The following is a 19027-nucleotide window of genomic DNA, read 5'->3' as shown; positions in this document are numbered from 1 at the left end:
CCTCTTTCTCTCCCTCTTTCTCTCTCCCTCTCTCTTGCTCCCTCTTTCTCTCCCTCTTTCTCTCCCTCTTTCTCTCTCCCTCTCTCTTGCTCTCGCTCCCTCTCTCTCTTTTTCACTCACTCCCCCCCCACTTCAAGGTACAGAATGAGAAACAAGAAGATCAGTGGCGTGGGCCGGCCCTTCCCCCTAGCCCAGGGGAGTATGGGTAGTGAGGGGGGCGACTCAGGAGAGGAGGCCTGCGCTGGGGGACTGAAGGGCTCAGACAAGGTGGGGTCGGGGTCCCTAACAGAGGGGTCCACACACCCCCAGCTCATCCCCAGGGGAGGCAACATGATGGAGGAGATGAAGAGGGAGAGGTCTGTTGATAACGGAGCCAACGGACTCACAGGCTCCAGCCGCTCCTCATCTGGCTCTATGGAACAGTAAGACACTTGAATACTTTCACTTACTGACTGTGGCTTCACCTACCGACTGTGGTTTCACCTACTGACTGTGGTTTCACCTACTTTCACCTACTGTGTATTGTTATTCATGATGATGACTCATCACTGAACGAGTATTAAACGTTCAAGTTGAAAGTGGAATGTTTCCGCTGGCTTTAATGTGTCATCTGGATTTAGCGAGACCTGTTGTATTTCTAGTCTGACATCCTCTCTCTCTCTCTCTCTCTATCAGGAAGTCTGTTTCTCCTCCAAAGACGCCTGTAAACCACTCCTCAGCTCCTTCTCCCCATGGTCCGGGGTCTAGGGTAGAGTGTGGCTCTGGTCATCCCAAACAAGGGCACTTCCTAATGAGAGGACCCCCTCACCAGCCTCCTCCCCACCAGCCTCAGTCCTCTGAACTGTACTACCAGGACTCCCGACCTCCCTACGACACACAGCCCTACCAGCCAGCCAGTGAGCAGAGCCATGGCACCACATTTCAGAGACAGTGTTTATATCATTTCATTAACAGAGACAATAGCAGAGGTAACTCTGTTACTGCCTGGTAATAGTGCCAGAATTAGCTAAACTGCTCATTTGCATTGCCATTCTATTCACTCTGATCACTCTTTCACTCTATCCAACCCTCTTATTATTGCTTTTTAATGAACGTAACATAGAAGTGATTCAACCTTTCATTTGTTCCTGGGCCTTTTTGTGTACTCTTTCATCATTGAAATACTGTTTGAAACAGCCTTTTCTAGACTCACTGATGTCCTCTCCCCCTCCCTGCTCCTCTAGGTAACTACTACACCTCTACAATGCACCACCACAAACCCTGCATGACCCGCTTCCTGCGTTCCAGCCACGTCCTCGAGTCCTCTCTGCCGCCTTCCATGGCCCCTCCGTACTCCGAGCAGCACCCCTCCTTCCCCCCACCACGGGAGCGAGCGGGTCCTTCTCCCTACGGCCCCCCGCCGGCCCCCCAGTACGGGCCCCTGGCCCCGGCCCATGGTGGCTATGCTCCCCTGTATGACAGTCGGCGTATGTGGAGACCCCAGCTGTACCACCGCGAGGATGCCAGGAGTAACTCCCTGCCTCCCGAGGTGCTGCACTCCTCTGTGTACCAGCCCCCCCTCCGAGAGAGATATGCCTCCCTGGACAGTCCCTACTGCTCGGCGGGGGAGCACAGAGCAGCGCTGCACAGGGTACGGGTGCAGTATAGCCGCCTCCGCATGCGCGCTCCTTAACACGACTGGCTTTGTCATGTCTTTCCCCTGTCCTCCTGCCTCTCCTCCCACTCAGCTCAGCAAACTCATTCTCACCCACATCTTCTCTTCCACCTCCTCCGCTTCCCCTCCTCGTTGCCCTCCTCCTCCCCTCTTCTTCCTATTTGATCGACTTTTGAAGGCTACAATTAATGTTGTCGTAGATGTTTATTGTACATGGGGGGGAACTCTCACCCAATCCTAACCCTCTCTCTTTACCTCTTTCCTTCTCTCCCCCTCTCGCTCTCTCTTTTTCTCTCTCTTTCTCTCTCACTCTCTCTCACTGTCTCTCACTCTCCAGGACTCTTATGGGCGTGTTCCTCTCGGATACGAGGATCTGTTCAAGCGGAAACAGGAGCAATGGGCACACCATCACCACGACAACATGAACAGGCCCTCCCAGTCCTCCCCCGTCTTCACCGTAGACTTTGGTGCAGAGGTACGTAGGCCTGCACGTACGCAGAGTGTGTTAATGCATACATTATGAACACAAGAGAGAGAGAGAGAGAGACATAGAATGACAGTTTGTGCATAGAACAAGTGTAAATGGCATACTGTAATCAGTTTTATCCACTCCTATGCCCCATGAAATGAAGGTCTAGAAATGCTCACATATACAGTCCTCTATGTGTTGTTTGTGTGGGCTTTGATCCTGACCCAAAATATGTGTTGAATACAAAGCTATTTTAGAGTGTGACTGTTGCTGGGCAACTGGTAGCTAAAGCATAGATAGTCACATTATGTTTGTGGGAGTCCTCTGAGGGAGACAAAAGCAGGGATATTAATCAAATACAGTTTCAACCTTTCACTTCATTTTGTGACTTTCTCTCCTCCTCTCCATTCCTCCTTATTATCTCTCTCTCTCTCTCTCTTTCTCTCTCTCTCTCTCTCTCTCTCTCTCCCCCTCCCCCCCCTCCCTCCCCTCCTCTCTCTCTATCAGCATGACAGTGGAGGTGATCAGTGTATGAACTGTAAGTACCGTGGTGAGGAGCGTCTGGCCCACTACTCTCCCTGGTCCTGTGGTACCATTAGTACCTGCATCAGCCCCTTTGAAGCAGAGCATCACAACGCCTCAGCTCACTCCTGCTCCGAACACTCAGTGAGTCTACCCACACACACACGCTTGTAAAAAACAAAACATATATCAACTCATATATCAACCACACCTCCTCTTAGAAACACAACGATATATCAACTCATATATCAACCACACACCCTCTTAGAAACACAACTATATATCAACTCATATATCAACCACACCTCCTCTTAGAAACACAACTATATATCAACTCATATATCAACCACACACCCTCTTAGAAACACAACTATATATCAACTCATATATCAACCACACACCCTCTTAGAAACACAACTATATATCAACTCATATATCAACCACACACCCGCTTAGAAACACAACTATATATCAACTCATATATCAACCACACACCCTCTTAGAAACACAACTATATATCAACTCATATATCAACCACACACCCTCTTAGAAACACAACTATATATCAACTCATATATCATCTACACACCCTCTTAGAAACACAACTATATATCAACTCATATATCAACCACACACCCTCTTAGAAACGCAACTATATATCAACTCATATATCAACCACACACCCTCTTAGAAACACAACTATATATCAACTCATATATCAACCACACCCCCTCTTAGAAACACAACTATATATCAACTCATATATCAACCACACACCCTCTTAGAAACACAACTATATATCAACTCATATATCATCTACACACCCTCTTAGAAACACAACTATATATCAACTCATATATCAACCACACACCCTCTTAGAAACACAACTATATATCAACTCATATATCAACCACACACCCTCTTAGAAACACAACTATATATCAACTCATATATCAACCACACACCCTCTTAGAAACACAACTATATATCAACTCATATATCAACCACACACCCTCTTAGAAATACAACTATATCAACTCATATATCAACCACACACCCTCTTAGAAACACAACTATATATCAACTCATATATCAACCACACCCCCTCTTAGAAACACAACTATATATCAACTCATATATCAACCACACACCCTCTTAGAAACACAACTATATATCAACTCATATATCATCTACACACCCTCTTAGAAACACAACTATATATCAACTCATATATCAACCACACACCCTCTTAGAAACACAACTATATATCAACTCATATATCAACCACACACCCTCTTAGAAACACAACTATATATCAACTCATATATCAACCACACACCCTCTTAGAAACACAACTATATATCAACTCATATATCACCACACACCCTCTTAGAAATACAACTATATCAACTCATATATCAACCACACACCCTCTTAGAAACACAACTATATATCAACTCATATATCAACCACACACCCTCTTAGAAATACAACTATATATCAACTCATATATCAACCACACACCCTCTTAGAAACACAACTATATATCAACTCATATATCAACCACACACCCTCTTAGAAACACAACTATATATCAAATCATATATCAACCACACACCCTCTTAGAAACACAACTATATATCAACTCATATATCAACCACACACCCTCTTAGAAACACAACTATATATCAACTCATATATCAACCACACACCCTCTTAGAAACACAACTATATATCAACTCATATCAACCACACACCCTCTTAGAAACACAACTATATATCAACAACACACCCTCTTAGAAACACAACTATATATCAACTCATATATCAACCACACACCCTCTTAGAAACACAACTATATATCAACTCATATATCAACCACACACCCTCTTAGAAACACAACTATATATCAACTCATATATCAACCACACACCCTCTTAGAAACACAACTATATATCAACAACACACCCTCTTAGAAACACAACTATATATCAACTCATATATCAACCACACACCCTCTTAGAAACACAACTATATATCAACTCATATATCAACCACACACCCTCTTAGAAACACAACTATATATCAACTCATATATCAACCACACACCCTCTTAGAAACACAACTATATATCAACTCATATATTAACCACACACCCTCTTAGAAACACAACTATATATCAACTCATATATCAACAACACATCCTCTTAGAAACAATACTATATATCAACTCATATATCAACCACACACCCTCTTAGAAACGCAACTATATATCAACTCATATATCAACCACACACCCTCTTAGAAACACAACTATATATCAACTCATATATCAACCACACACCCTCTTAGAAACACAACTATATATCATCTACACACCCTCTTAGAAACACAACTATATATCAACTCATATATCAACCACACACCCTCTTAGAAACACAACTATATATCAACTCATATATCAACCACACACCCTCTTAGAAACACAACTATATATCAACTCATATATCAACCACACACCCTCTTAGAAATACAACTATATATCAACTCATATATCAACCACACACCCTCTTAGAAACACAACTATATATCAACAACACACCCTCTTAGAAACACAACTATATATCAACTCATATAACAACCGCACACCCTCTTAGAAACACAACTATATATCAACTCATATATCAACCACACACCCTCTTAGAAACACAACTATATATCAACTCATATATCAACCACACACCCTCTTAGAAACACAACTATATATCAACTCATATCAACCACACACCCTCTTAGAAACACAACTATATATCAACAACACACCCTCTTAGAAACACAACTATATATCAACTCATATATCAACCACACACCCTCTTAGAAACACAACTATATATCAACTCATATATCAACCACACACCCTCTTAGAAACACAACTATATATCAACTCATATATCAACCACACACCCTCTTAGAAACACAACTATATATCAACTCATATCAACCACACACCCTCTTAGAAACACAACTATATATCAACAACACACCCTCTTAGAAACACAACTATATATCAACTCATATATCAACCACACACCCTCTTAGAAACACAACTATATATCAACTCATATATCAACCACACACCCTCTTAGAAACACAACTATATATCAACTCATATATCAACCACACACCCTCTTAGAAACACAACTATATATCAACTCATATATTAACCACACACCCTCTTAGAAACACAACTATATATCAACTCATATATCAACAACACATCCTCTTAGAAACAATACTATATATCAACTCATATATCAACCACACACCCTCTTAGAAACGCAACTATATATCAACTCATATATCAACCACACACCCTCTTAGAAACACAACTATATATCAACTCATATATCAACCACACACCCTCTTAGAAACACAACTATATATCATCTACACACCCTCTTAGAAACACAACTATATATCAACTCATATATCAACCACACACCCTCTTAGAAACACAACTATATATCAACTCATATATCAACCACACACCCTCTTAGAAACACAACTATATATCAACTCATATATCAACCACACACCCTCTTAGAAACACAACTATATATCAACTCATATATCAACCACACACCCTCTTAGAAACACAACTATATATCAACAACACACCCTCTTAGAAACACAACTATATATCAACTCATATAACAACCGCACACCCTCTTAGAAACACAACTATATATCAACTCATATATCAACCACACACCCTCTTAGAAACACAACTATATATCAACTCATATATCAACCACACACCCTCTTAGAAACACAACTATATATCAACTCATATATTAACCACACACCCTCTTAGAAACACAACTATATATCAACTCATATATCAACAACACACCCTCTTAGAAACACAACTATATATCAACTCATATATCATCTACACACCCTCTTAGAAACACAACTATATATCAACTCATATATCAACCACACACCCTCTTAGAAACACAACTATATATCAACTCATATATCAACCACACACCTTCTTAGAAACACAACTTTATATCAACTCATATATCAACCACACACCCTCTTAGAAACACAACTATATATCAACTCATATATCAACAACACACCCTCTTAGAAACAATACTATATATCAACTCATATATCAACCACACACCCTCTTAGAAACACAACTATATATCATCTCATATATCAACCACACACCCTCTTAGAAACACAACTTTATGTCAACTCATATATCATCTACACACCCTCTTAGAAACACAACAATATATCAACTCATATATCAACCACACACCCTCTTAGAAATGCAACTATATATCAACTCATATATCAACCACACACCCTCTTAGAAACACAACTATATATCAACTCATATATCATCTACACACCCTCTTAGAAACACAACTATATATCAACTCAGATATCAACCACACACCCTCTTAGAAACACAACTATATATCAACTCATATATCATCTACACACCCTCTTAGAAACAATACTATATATCAACTCATATATCAACCACACACCCTCTTAGAAACACAACTATATATCAACTCATATATCATCTACACACCCTCTTAGAAACACAACTATATATCAACTCATATATCAACCACACACCCTCTTAGAAACACAACTATATATCAACTCATATATCAACCACACACCCTCTTAGAAACACAACTATATATCAACAACACACCCTCTTAGAAACACAACTATATATCAACTCATATATCAACCACACACCCTCTTAGAAACACAACTATATATCAACTCATATATCAACCACACACCCTCTTAGAAACACAACTATATATCAGCTCAAATATCATCTACACACCCTCTTAGAAACACAACTATATATCAACTCATATATTAACCACACACCCTCTTAGAAACACAACTATATATCAACTCATATATCAACAACACACCCTCTTAGAAACAATACTATATATCAACTCATATATCAACCACACACCCTCTTAGAAACACAACTATATATCAACTCATATATCAACCACACACCCTCTTAGAAACACAACTATATATCAACTCATATATCAACCACACACCCTCTTAGAAACACAACTATATATCAACTCATATATCAACCACACACCCTCTTAGAAACACAACTATATATCAACTCATATATCAACCACACACCCTCTTAGAAACACAACTATATATCAACTCATATATCAACCACACACCCTCTTAGAAACACAACTATATATCAACTCATATATCAACAACACACCCTCTTAGAAACAATACTATATATCAACTCATATATCAACCACACACCCTCTTAGAAACACAACTATATATCATCTCATATATCAACCACACACCCTCTTAGAAACACAACTATATATCAACTCATATATCATCTACACACCCTCTTAGAAACACAACAATATATCAACTCATATATCAACCACACACCCTCTTAGAAATGCAACTATATATCAACTCATATATCAACCACACACCCTCTTAGAAACACAACTATATATCAACTCATATATCATCTACACACCCTCTTAGAAACACAACTATATATCAACTCAGATATCAACCACACACCCTCTTAGAAACACAACTATATATCAACTCATATATCATCTACACACCCTCTTAGAAACAATACTATATATCAACTCATATATCAACCACACACCCTCTTAGAAACACAACTATATATCAACTCATATATCATCTACACACCCTCTTAGAAACACAACTATATATCAACTCATATATCAACCACACACCCTCTTAGAAACACAACTATATATCAACTCATATATCAACCACACACCCTCTTAGAAACACAACTATATATCAACAACACACCCTCTTAGAAACACAACTATATATCAACTCATATATCAACCACACACCCTCTTAGAAACACAACTATATATCAACTCATATATCAACCACACACCCTCTTAGAAACACAACTATATATCAGCTCAAATATCATCTACACACCCTCTTAGAAACACAACTATATATCAACTCATATATTAACCACACACCCTCTTAGAAACACAACTATATATCAACTCATATATCAACAACACACCCTCTTAGAAACAATACTATATATCAACTCATATATCAACCACACACCCTCTTAGAAACACAACTATATATCAACTCATATATCAACCACACACCCTCTTAGAAACACAACTATATATCAACTCATATATCAACCACACACCCTCTTAGAAACACAACTATATATCAACTCATATATCAACCACACACCCTCTTAGAAACACAACTATATATCAACTCATATATCAACCACACACCCTCTTAGAAACACAACTATATATCAACTCATATATCATCTACACACCCTCTTAGAAACACAACAAAATATCAACTCATATATCAACCACACACCCTCTTAGAAACACAACTATATATCAACTCATATATCAACCACACACCCTCTTAGAAACACAACTATATATCAACTCATATATCATCTACACACCCTCTTAGAAACGCAACTATATATCAACTCATATATCAACCACACACCCTCTTAGAAACGCAACTATATATCAACTCATATATCAACCACACACCCTCTTAGAAACACAACTATATATCAACTCATATATCAACCACACACCCTCTTAGAAACACAACTATATATCAACTCATATATCAACCACACACCCTCTTAGAAACACAACTATATATCAACTCATATATCAACCACACACCCTCTTAGAAACACAACTATATATCAACTCATATATCATCTACACACCCTCTTAGAAACACAACTATATATCAACTCATATATCAACCACACACCCTCTTAGAAACGCAACTATATATCAACTCATATATCAACCACACACCCTCTTAGAAACGCAACTATATATCAACTCATATATCAACCACACACCCTCTTAGAAACGCAACTATATATCAACTCATATATCAACCACACACCCTCTTAGAAACGCAACTATATATCAACTCATATATCAACCACACACCCTCTTAGAAACACAACTATATATCAACTCATATATCAACCACACACCCTCTTAGAAACACAACTATATATCAACTCATATATCAACCACACACCCTCTTAGAAACACAACTATATATCAACTCATATATCAACCACACACCCTCTTAGAAACAATACTATATATCAACTCATATATCATCTACACACCCTCTTAGAAACAATACTATATATCAACTCATATATCAACCACACACCCTCTTAGAAACAATAATATATATCAACTCCGACTTATATTAATATGCCCTAAGGAACATAACACGACAAACACATTTGATTGGGTACTGTACATCATGATGACTCATTGTCTCTACATTGAAGTATGGCTTAGGAAAAGTAATCAAATAGAAATCTCAACCTAAACGTTGAGAGAAATCATGAATATGTATGTTCTTATGTAATGACACTAGTGCAACTTCCAATGACTTCACTATATAAAATGCTGTATCTTCCAGGAAGTAGATAATGGTGAAAGGAAGCGGTGGCTACACACGTTTGAGCCGTACCGTCGTCTGAAAGACGAGGATCCCATCATCCCATTTGGAGAGGGACCCATCATCTCTAAATGGGGGGCTATCTCCCGCGCCTCTCGTACAGGTTACCACACCACTGACCCCGTCCAGGCCACAGCCTGCCAGGGAAGCAACAGCACCACCCCCATCAACTTCAGAGGTGAGGAGGGGATAGTGGTGGCTAGGCTTTAGCTTAGCGGGTTAATACACTGTATTAACAGGAAACTTGGGTTCAAACCTTTCGGTTACAGCGGGGGAAAAGGGTTCTAACATGTAGAAGTAAAATGTTGCCCCTAATGTTGACTTCCTGTCAATTCTGCTATACCATTTGACTTGTAATCACTCTGATGGTGTGTACTTGGTGGAACCGACACCTGGGCTGAAATGACAGCAGTAGTTATGAATTAAGAAAGTTATTCCATGTTAAAACCGTCAATCATTTTGAATTATTATTCATTTGTAATTTAATGTAATGAATGTGGAACATTCTGTTTAGAAATAAATACCTTCGATTCCAAAGAGGTGCAGAGCTCGCTCGGACCGGCTGCTATACTAGCACAGAGCAGAAACGTGTTAACATGTGGAGGGATTAAAGTGTGAATATAAATGAAAGTTGTCCTTCATCTCCAGGCCCTGAATGCACCCAGGCTCTCTGCAGGCTCAGTGGAGCCCGGTTCACTGTAGTCAGCGCTCCCGTGTATTCACTTCAGCATAGTGTGAAGGGCGAGGAAATACATTGTTGTAGGTTGTTATTATTCTAAATCTACGCTTGTTTTATATTCCAGATTATGGTCCGCACATCGGTCACGGTGACTACAGGTGGAGCTCCCGTGGGTCTGACTCATCCAGCCACTCTAGTTTCCTAGAGAGGTACAGTATTGACTCTGTACCATACTATACTTTACTGTACTACAGTATAGACTCTGTACCATACTGTACTTTACTGTACTACAGTATAGACTCTGTACCATACTATACTTTACTGTACTACAGTATAGACTCTGTGCCATACTATACTTTACTGTACTACAGTATAGACTCTGTACCATACTATACTTTACTGTACTACAGTATAGACTCTGTATCATACTATACTTTACTGTACTACAGTATAGACTCTGTGCCATACTATACTTTACTGTACTACAGTATAGACTCTGTACCATACTATACTTTACTGTACTACAGTATAGACTCTGTACCATACTATACTTTACTGTACTACAGTATAGACGCTGTACTATACTTTACTGTACTACAGTATAGACGCTGTACCATACTATACTTTACTGTACTACAGTATAGACGCTGTACCATAATATACTTTACTGTACTACAGTATAGACGCTGTACCATACTATACTTTACTGTACTACAGTATAGACTCTGTGCCATACTATACTTTACTGTACTACAGTATAGACTCTGTACCATACTATACTTTACTGTACTACAGTATAGACTCTGTACCATACTATACTTTACTGTACTACAGTATAGACGCTGTACCATACTATACTTTATTGTACTACAGTATAGACTCTGTGCCATACTATACTTTACTGTACTACAGTATAGACTCTGTACCATACTATACTTTACTGTACTACAGTATAGACTCTGTGCCATACTATACTTTACTGTACTACAGTATAGACGCTGTACCATACTATACTTTACTGTACTACAGTATAGACTCTGTGCCATACTATACTTTACTGTACTACAGTATAGACTCTGTACCATACTATACTTTACTGTACTACAGTATAGACTCTGTGCCATACTATACTTTACTGTACTACAGTATAGACTCTGTGCCATACTATACTTTACTGTACTACAGTATAGACTCTGTGCCATACTATACTTTACTGTACTACAGTATATACTCTGTGTCATACTATACTTTACTGTACTACAGTATAGACTCTGTGCCATACTATACTTTACTGTACTACAGTATAGACTCTGTACCATACTATACTTTACTGTACTACAGTATAGACGCTGTACCATACGATACTTTACTGTACTACAGTATAGACTCTGTACCATACTATACTTTACTGTACTACAGTATAGACGCTGTACTATACTTTACTGTACTACAGTATAGACGCTGTACCATACTATACTTTACTGTACTACAGTATAGACGCTGTACCATAATATACTTTACTGTACTACAGTATAGACGCTGTACCATACTATACTTTACTGTACTACAGTATAGACTCTGTGCCATACTATACTTTACTGTACTACAGTATAGACTCTGTACCATACTATACTTTACTGTACTACAGTATAGACGCTGTACCATACTATACTTTACTGTACTACAGTATAGACTCTGTACCATACTATACTTTACTGTACTACAGTATAGACGCTGTACCATACTATACTGTACTACAGTATAGACTCTGTGCCATACTATACTTTACTGTACTACAGTATAGACTCTGTACCATACTATACTTTACTGTACTACAGTATAGACTCTGTGCCATACTATACTTTACTGTACTACAGTATAGACGCTGTACCATACTATACTTTACTGTACTACAGTATAGACTCTGTGCCATACTATACTTTACTGTACTACAGTATAGACTCTGTGCCATACTATACTTTACTGTACTACAGTATAGACTCTGTGCCATACTATACTTTACTGTACTACAGTATAGACTCTGTGCCATACTATACTTTACTGTACTACAGTATAGACGCTGTGCCATACTATACTTTACTGTACTACAGTATAGACTCTGTACCATACTATACTTTACTGTACTACAGTATAGACGCTGTACTATACTTTACTGTACTACAGTATATACTCTGTGCCATACTATACTTTACTGTACTACAGTATAGACGCTGTACCATACTATACTTTACTGTACTACAGTATAGACGCTGTACTATACTTTACTGTACTACAGTATAGACTCTGTGCCATACTATACTTTACTGTACTACAGTATAGACTCTGTGCCATACTATACTTTACTGTACTACAGTATAGACTCTGTGCCATACTATACTTTACTGTACTACAGTATAGACTCTGTGCCATACTATACTTTACTGTACTATACTGCATACCCTATTTCATCACCCCCTTTCTCTCTTTCCCCTAAACAAAGGCATTGTCCTGTTTTCTTTTATTTCTGTATTTTTTGGGGAGTTCGTTTTACTTCGATGTCCTCCTGTATGTTTGCAGCGGAGCGTTCGCTTGCTCGCCGTGACTGTGTAGGAGGTGTTGTTTTCAACCCTCTCCTCTCCTCCTCCTCCTCTCCTCTCCTCCTCTCATTGTGCTGCAGTCGGTTCCTTTTCTCTCTCCTTAGACTATAAATAGAGCGGTTCTCTAAGCTCTCTGCTTGTTTGCTGCCTGTTCACGTTCTGACTCTGACTTACAGTCTCTGTGTTTATGATTGGAGTGGGGAATCTAGTCCTCTGTACTCCACAAGTCTCTCTCTTTACTGTCAGTACCTCAGCTATTTACATCATTTCACTCAGAATGCACATGAAATAACATTACAGTGTAAAGGCACTGTTTTACTGTCACTTTGAATATCTGAAGCAGCACATACAGTGAAGATATTGTTGATTATTTCCTGTGTGTCCACAGTGACCAGCTGGGAGTGTGTGAGCTTTCTGCACGTGAGCGGTCCTTCAGCAGTGGAGAGAAGACTGGTGCAGGAGACCTGCTGCAGACGGACTACTGTACGGACACGACAGAGAGCGAACCGGACAGAGACATTGAGCTGGAGCTGTCTGTACTGGACATGGAGGACATTGACCTGCAGGACAACAGTCAACAATCTGAGGTGCAGTGAAGTCGTTATGGCTGTGTTTACACAGGCATTCCAGTTCTGATCTTTTTCCCACTAATTGGTCTTTTGACCAATCACATCATATATTTTCACATCAGATCTTTTTCAGAGCTGTTCGCATTGGTCAAGAGACAAAGAACTGACAGAATTGGGCTGCCTGTGTAAACGCAGCCAATGTCCTCTTAATGAGTCTCATTAATTCATTGATTGAATGATTGATTGATTGATTGATTGATTCATAATTTGTCTCTGTCCTCCTAAGGGAGGATCTGTGTGGGAACTGTAATGTGGTGCAATGGTACAGCATGGGCTTGAGTGATGTCATCTCTGTGTGACTGTTTTTCTATTACATCTGACGGACTTCTTATCTGGATGTCCTAGGAGTCCCTTGAGCTAAGGGACCCCCACCTCCTCACCCCTCCCAGCAGTGAACCCCAGAGGAGCCAGACAGACAAGCTGTCCGCTGACAAGATGGAGGCTCACCTGCTGAAGAAGATGGCCTTCAGGTGAGCTGGGTCAACGACTATCCTCGCCTCAACCAGTGTCTGGCAACACGAGACAAGTAAACACTAATCACGCCAATAGCAAGGCTGAATATTGATGTGGTCCTTACCTCATCTAGGACAATCAATTCAATTCAATAAACTTTATTTATCCCCAAGGGGCAATTATTTTTGGCAAACGTGGTCATAACGTGGTCATACACACACCACGTACACTTGGGTGAGAAAACTTGACCTAAAAATAACATGTGCTCCCGTACTGCAGCTTCTCTGATCTCTTCTGTTTCTTGTTCACTGATCGGAGCCCATCTCTGTACCTCTGTGTTCCAGGAAGTCTCTCTCCCCTGGCGGTCTGGGCTCAGGAGGCCTCAGCGTGGGGAAGCTGATGATGAGAACCGGCCCTCCAAGGCTTGGGGACATGGGCCCTCGCCCCAACACAGGCCCTGAGATGCTCCTCAACGGCAGTTGAGAGGGCAGAGACACCCCACCGCTACAAAGCTCCTACAGCCGCTGTCACAGTAACATCATAGGGTTGTACAGGCCTGTATCATCAGACACCGATCAGGTCTCACCCCCCCCCCCTAATATCACTAGTAAAAAGGGTACATGCTGTACAGTATGCTCCTTTAGACGACAGGTAGTGTCGTTTTCGAACGTGACAAAGAGAGACTTCTGGTTTAGACACAAACACCAATAGGCTCCATGGTATTTCCTCTTTTCTCACACGGCAGGGTTTTCAATCAATTGGTTTCTTGTTTATTTTTTTGTTGTTCTTGGTTTTGATCATATGTTTGTTTGTGTGACCTGCTCGCTCTCCACTGCCTTCAGGGATGGTGATGATGGTGTTTAAAATGCTTCATATGGCATCCAATAGTCTTCTATTCATTAGTTCTACAATGTTTACAAGGTGACGAAGGTGCTCGGGCACTATTGGGTGTGAAGGCTATCAGTATCTGTTGATATTGGATGATAACAATAACAGTACAATACTATGTATCTGTAGTCATAGGAATGATATTTGCATGTCGAAAATTCCAAGTCTTTACTTTCAAAAGGATAGTGCTAATTGAACAGGGTTTTTAGGTCATGAAAGATGTTTTAAAAAAAAAGGAAACAGGAAGAAGACTGTGTTACCCTGTGTGCAGTGTCATTTGTTGGTCTCAAGCATTTCATAGACGAGATCCAAGATGATGACGATCAGTCAGACATCTCACCGATGTCACCGCAGTCACACGTGTGCACAATTGTGGCCTTTCTTTTTTAGCTGTTTGTAAAATATCCCCTTATATTTAGGCCTAGCCATCGGGTTAATTCATGGAAAACACCAGGAAGTCCAACATGTATCAACAATCCTAAATAGGATCGCCAGATTCCACCGTCATTTATTGCTATAGTCTGAGCAGCTGCATCCAGTGATTGAATCGTACTTATCTACTGTACTGTATATGAAATAATACATCATACAGACATTTATCTGTGCTCTGGAATCTCATGACATATCAGCTCTTTTTAGTTCTGTGCATCAAACTCATAACCTGGGTTTACTATAAACAGAGGATCAGCAAATCACCAGGTGAATCTAGTGTTCCTTCACGCTGTCTTTGTTTTGTCTCTGTTCTAACTTTTTACAAAATGTGTTTCCTTTTTTTGTTTTCTTTGAAGCATTGCTAACTTCCGTGAAGTTGTTTAGTCGAAATATTTTGTATCAGGATCTCTGTTTTGTTTTGTTTTTGGTTGTCGTTTTTTTTTTTTTTTAAAGAAATGAAACCAATTCATCAGTCTGTCTCTATGTTCGTGTTTCGATCAGGGTTTTTCCTGCTGGTCAAAAGGTCAAACCGATACAGTCCGTCGTCGTTTTGTGATCGCTATAATTGTTCATGCATTGGCCTAAAAAGGGTCAGTGTCATTTTACTGCAGTTTTGTGCACTGAACATTCTGTTTGCTGTCTTCTCCTGCCTGTAGGGGTGAAGAGATTCGGGTGACACTAAGTGTTACAGCACTTAGGAAAAGTCTCCTATTTATAATAGGGTTTATTTTGTTACGGTCTGAAAGGAGGCAGACGGGCCTAGTGAGTGAGACACAACTTGACCAGTGCTTCCTGACCCTTAAGGACTTCCCTACAGACATACAGTATATTCCCTCTCTCACAAGGACTGTCGATGGTCAATACTTTGTAAGCCTACTGTAAGCATTACTCGCCTAATATATTTCTGTTGTTTGTTCCCTTTTCCTGTATAAGACTTTGACTCAAGAAGTCTTCTTAGTGCCATATTATGTACAATCAATCACTTGAGTTCATAATTGTCTCAACAGGGCCCTTTGGTGGGGCACACATAGGAGGTCTGGTCCTAAAGGAGACATGGCAGCGGCGTCTCTTAAGGTTTAGAACTGGTCAAGCTGAAGGGTAGTATAGTGTTGTGATTATAGGCTGCTCTGCCTCCTGTAGTTCAGGTTTGTTCCAGCAGGGAGTACTAGAGCCCAGTCTCTGCAGCCCTCAGGGAGGAGTTCTATTGCTAAGCTACTGATCTGATCGCATCTTCAGCACTGAATATTGTGGGTGATGAGCGCAAGTATTTACATTAATAATCTTGTTTAATGTAACTTTTCACCACATAAATGTGTTCAAGGAGTGATTTATCATTTTGCTATGATGTTTATTTTCTTTGTTTTTATTCAATACCAATATTTGTATTATAACCCTGGTGGGAAGGGGTTGGGTACAATAAGAACATTATTGGGAGTTATGTAGATAGAATGAATCCCCTGTGTGTTCCAGTGCCTGTCTAATGAAGCACTGGTGTAAGGATCTGATCGCACCACACTTCCCACCCCATCACTGCCAGATGTTCTTACTACCCACTATTCAGCCAGTGTAACCCTACACCCCCAGGTCATGCATGCTAGTCCCTCTTGTTGTTATGGCGAAGGAGGAATGATTCTGTAGTTGTGATACAACACACCCAGCGCTGTAAGTGTTCTTCACATGCCCACTGTGTGGCCACGCCAAGTATTGTAGTCTGCCTGCAGCATTTTACTGTTTGCCGCTTTTGAAATGCTTTATTATTGATTATGATCAATTTATTGTTATTATTACTTACTTACTACCATCATTGGTTGTGTTGTAGTATTTTTCTCTGGATGTAGTAAATTTTGCTTCAGTAGAATTTTGAAAATTTGCTGAATAGTTAACAAAGTTAGCAGAGAATGGTCTAATGTAAGCCGGAAACATTTGCCTATTTGTTAATTGTACAACTATGATGGAACTGATTTTTGAATATTTCTGTCTGTATTAGACATTTTCTTTGCAAATCTATTGTTCAATTGAAATTGAAATGAAATTAAAGATGGTACACACATCCATCATTATTTTCTACAGGTGGCACCATCGTTAGATGGACTTACTGCTCATTTACAACAATATGTAACCAGATATTTCAATAAATATTGTTATAGAGGGACAAATAAATGTTCAGAAAGAGGGAACTCTTGAGACAACCTAAAAATGTCCACGTACATGAATAATATGTATTCCATTTATTTCATTTGAAATATCACTTTGTGAAAGGTTTTCTTTCGTTTATCTAATGGCATTGCAAGGCAGGGTTTAGTTTGATCTGCTGTACATACAGTATGTGTTCAGATGTGACCAGCCAACTGCCTGACTTGTTGATTCTCTTTGTTTCCTGTTTGCTCTTTCACTGACAGCGTGGCCAAGCAGAATACTCTGATACTATTTGGATGAATCAGTATTACCTGTGAAATCAGAGGGAGATTTCAGTACCTGAAACATTGCATGCTAAAATAAATGAAAAACCAAACTAATAATGTGACTGTGTCCTGTTTCAACTGATTTGGGATCAACATCAAGCGCGAGTGTGAATGACACCGTGTCTCCATCTTGCGGTCTTTGGTGGGCTGTGACCAGAGCCATATAGTGATATACACCATGTCTAAATATAGTGGGCTGTTACTATTCAGTTTCATGTGCTGCAGTTATCTAATACCTATCCTACTCACTTTCCCTTCAGCTCTAGTTAAACAGAATATGTCAGAGAATATGTCAGAGGTAGATATAAACTTTTCTGACCTAACATTTCACACTCTTTAGTCCAGGAACATGATGAAACGAGCTTTGACATTTTGGTGTTGCAAAACCTGTCACACCCAGATCTGTTTCACCTGTCTTTGTGCTTGCCTCCACCCCCCTCCAGGTGTCGCCCATCCTCCCAAGTATTTATCTGTTGCCAGTTCGTCTAGTCTCGTCAAGCCTACCAGCTTGTTTCTCCTTTACTCTTGTTTTTGTCGTCCCTGCTTTCTAGTCCTCCCAGTTCCGACTTTTTCTGCCTGCCCTGACCCTGAGCCCGCCTGCCATACCATTCTGCCTGCCCTGAAC

The 19027-nt window shown here is 39.7% G+C and overlaps 1 protein-coding gene across 3 annotated transcripts in view; it reads left to right on the top strand.

The window, feature by feature from the left end:
• rc3h2 (ring finger and CCCH-type domains 2) overlaps positions 1 to 18457 on the top strand; it is a 31327-nt gene extending 12870 nt beyond the window's left edge. For 2 of the 3 annotated variants that reach the window (XM_029708598.1, XM_029708599.1), the window contains exons 10-19: positions 138 to 422; positions 676 to 896; positions 1224 to 1630; positions 1992 to 2129; positions 2631 to 2789; positions 10224 to 10440; positions 11066 to 11150; positions 13927 to 14125; positions 14513 to 14637; positions 14965 to 18457. In XM_029708598.1, coding sequence (XP_029564458.1) covers positions 138 to 422; positions 676 to 896; positions 1224 to 1630; positions 1992 to 2129; positions 2631 to 2789; positions 10224 to 10440; positions 11066 to 11150; positions 13927 to 14125; positions 14513 to 14637; positions 14965 to 15103 — 1975 coding nt within the window. In that variant the 3' untranslated portion in view covers positions 15104 to 18457. The remainder of the gene's footprint in view (positions 1 to 137; positions 423 to 675; positions 897 to 1223; positions 1631 to 1991; positions 2130 to 2630; positions 2790 to 10223; positions 10441 to 11065; positions 11151 to 13926; positions 14126 to 14512; positions 14638 to 14964) is intronic. The other variant, XM_029708600.1, reaches the window with a different exon arrangement.
• Positions 18458 to 19027: the final 570 nt, after the last annotated feature.

Source organism: Salmo trutta, chromosome 23 (genome assembly GCF_901001165.1).
Source record: "Salmo trutta chromosome 23, fSalTru1.1, whole genome shotgun sequence".
In the NCBI taxonomy this organism is placed as follows: Eukaryota; Metazoa; Chordata; class Actinopteri; order Salmoniformes; family Salmonidae; genus Salmo; species Salmo trutta.
This window is presented reverse-complemented; position numbering and strand designations above follow the sequence as displayed.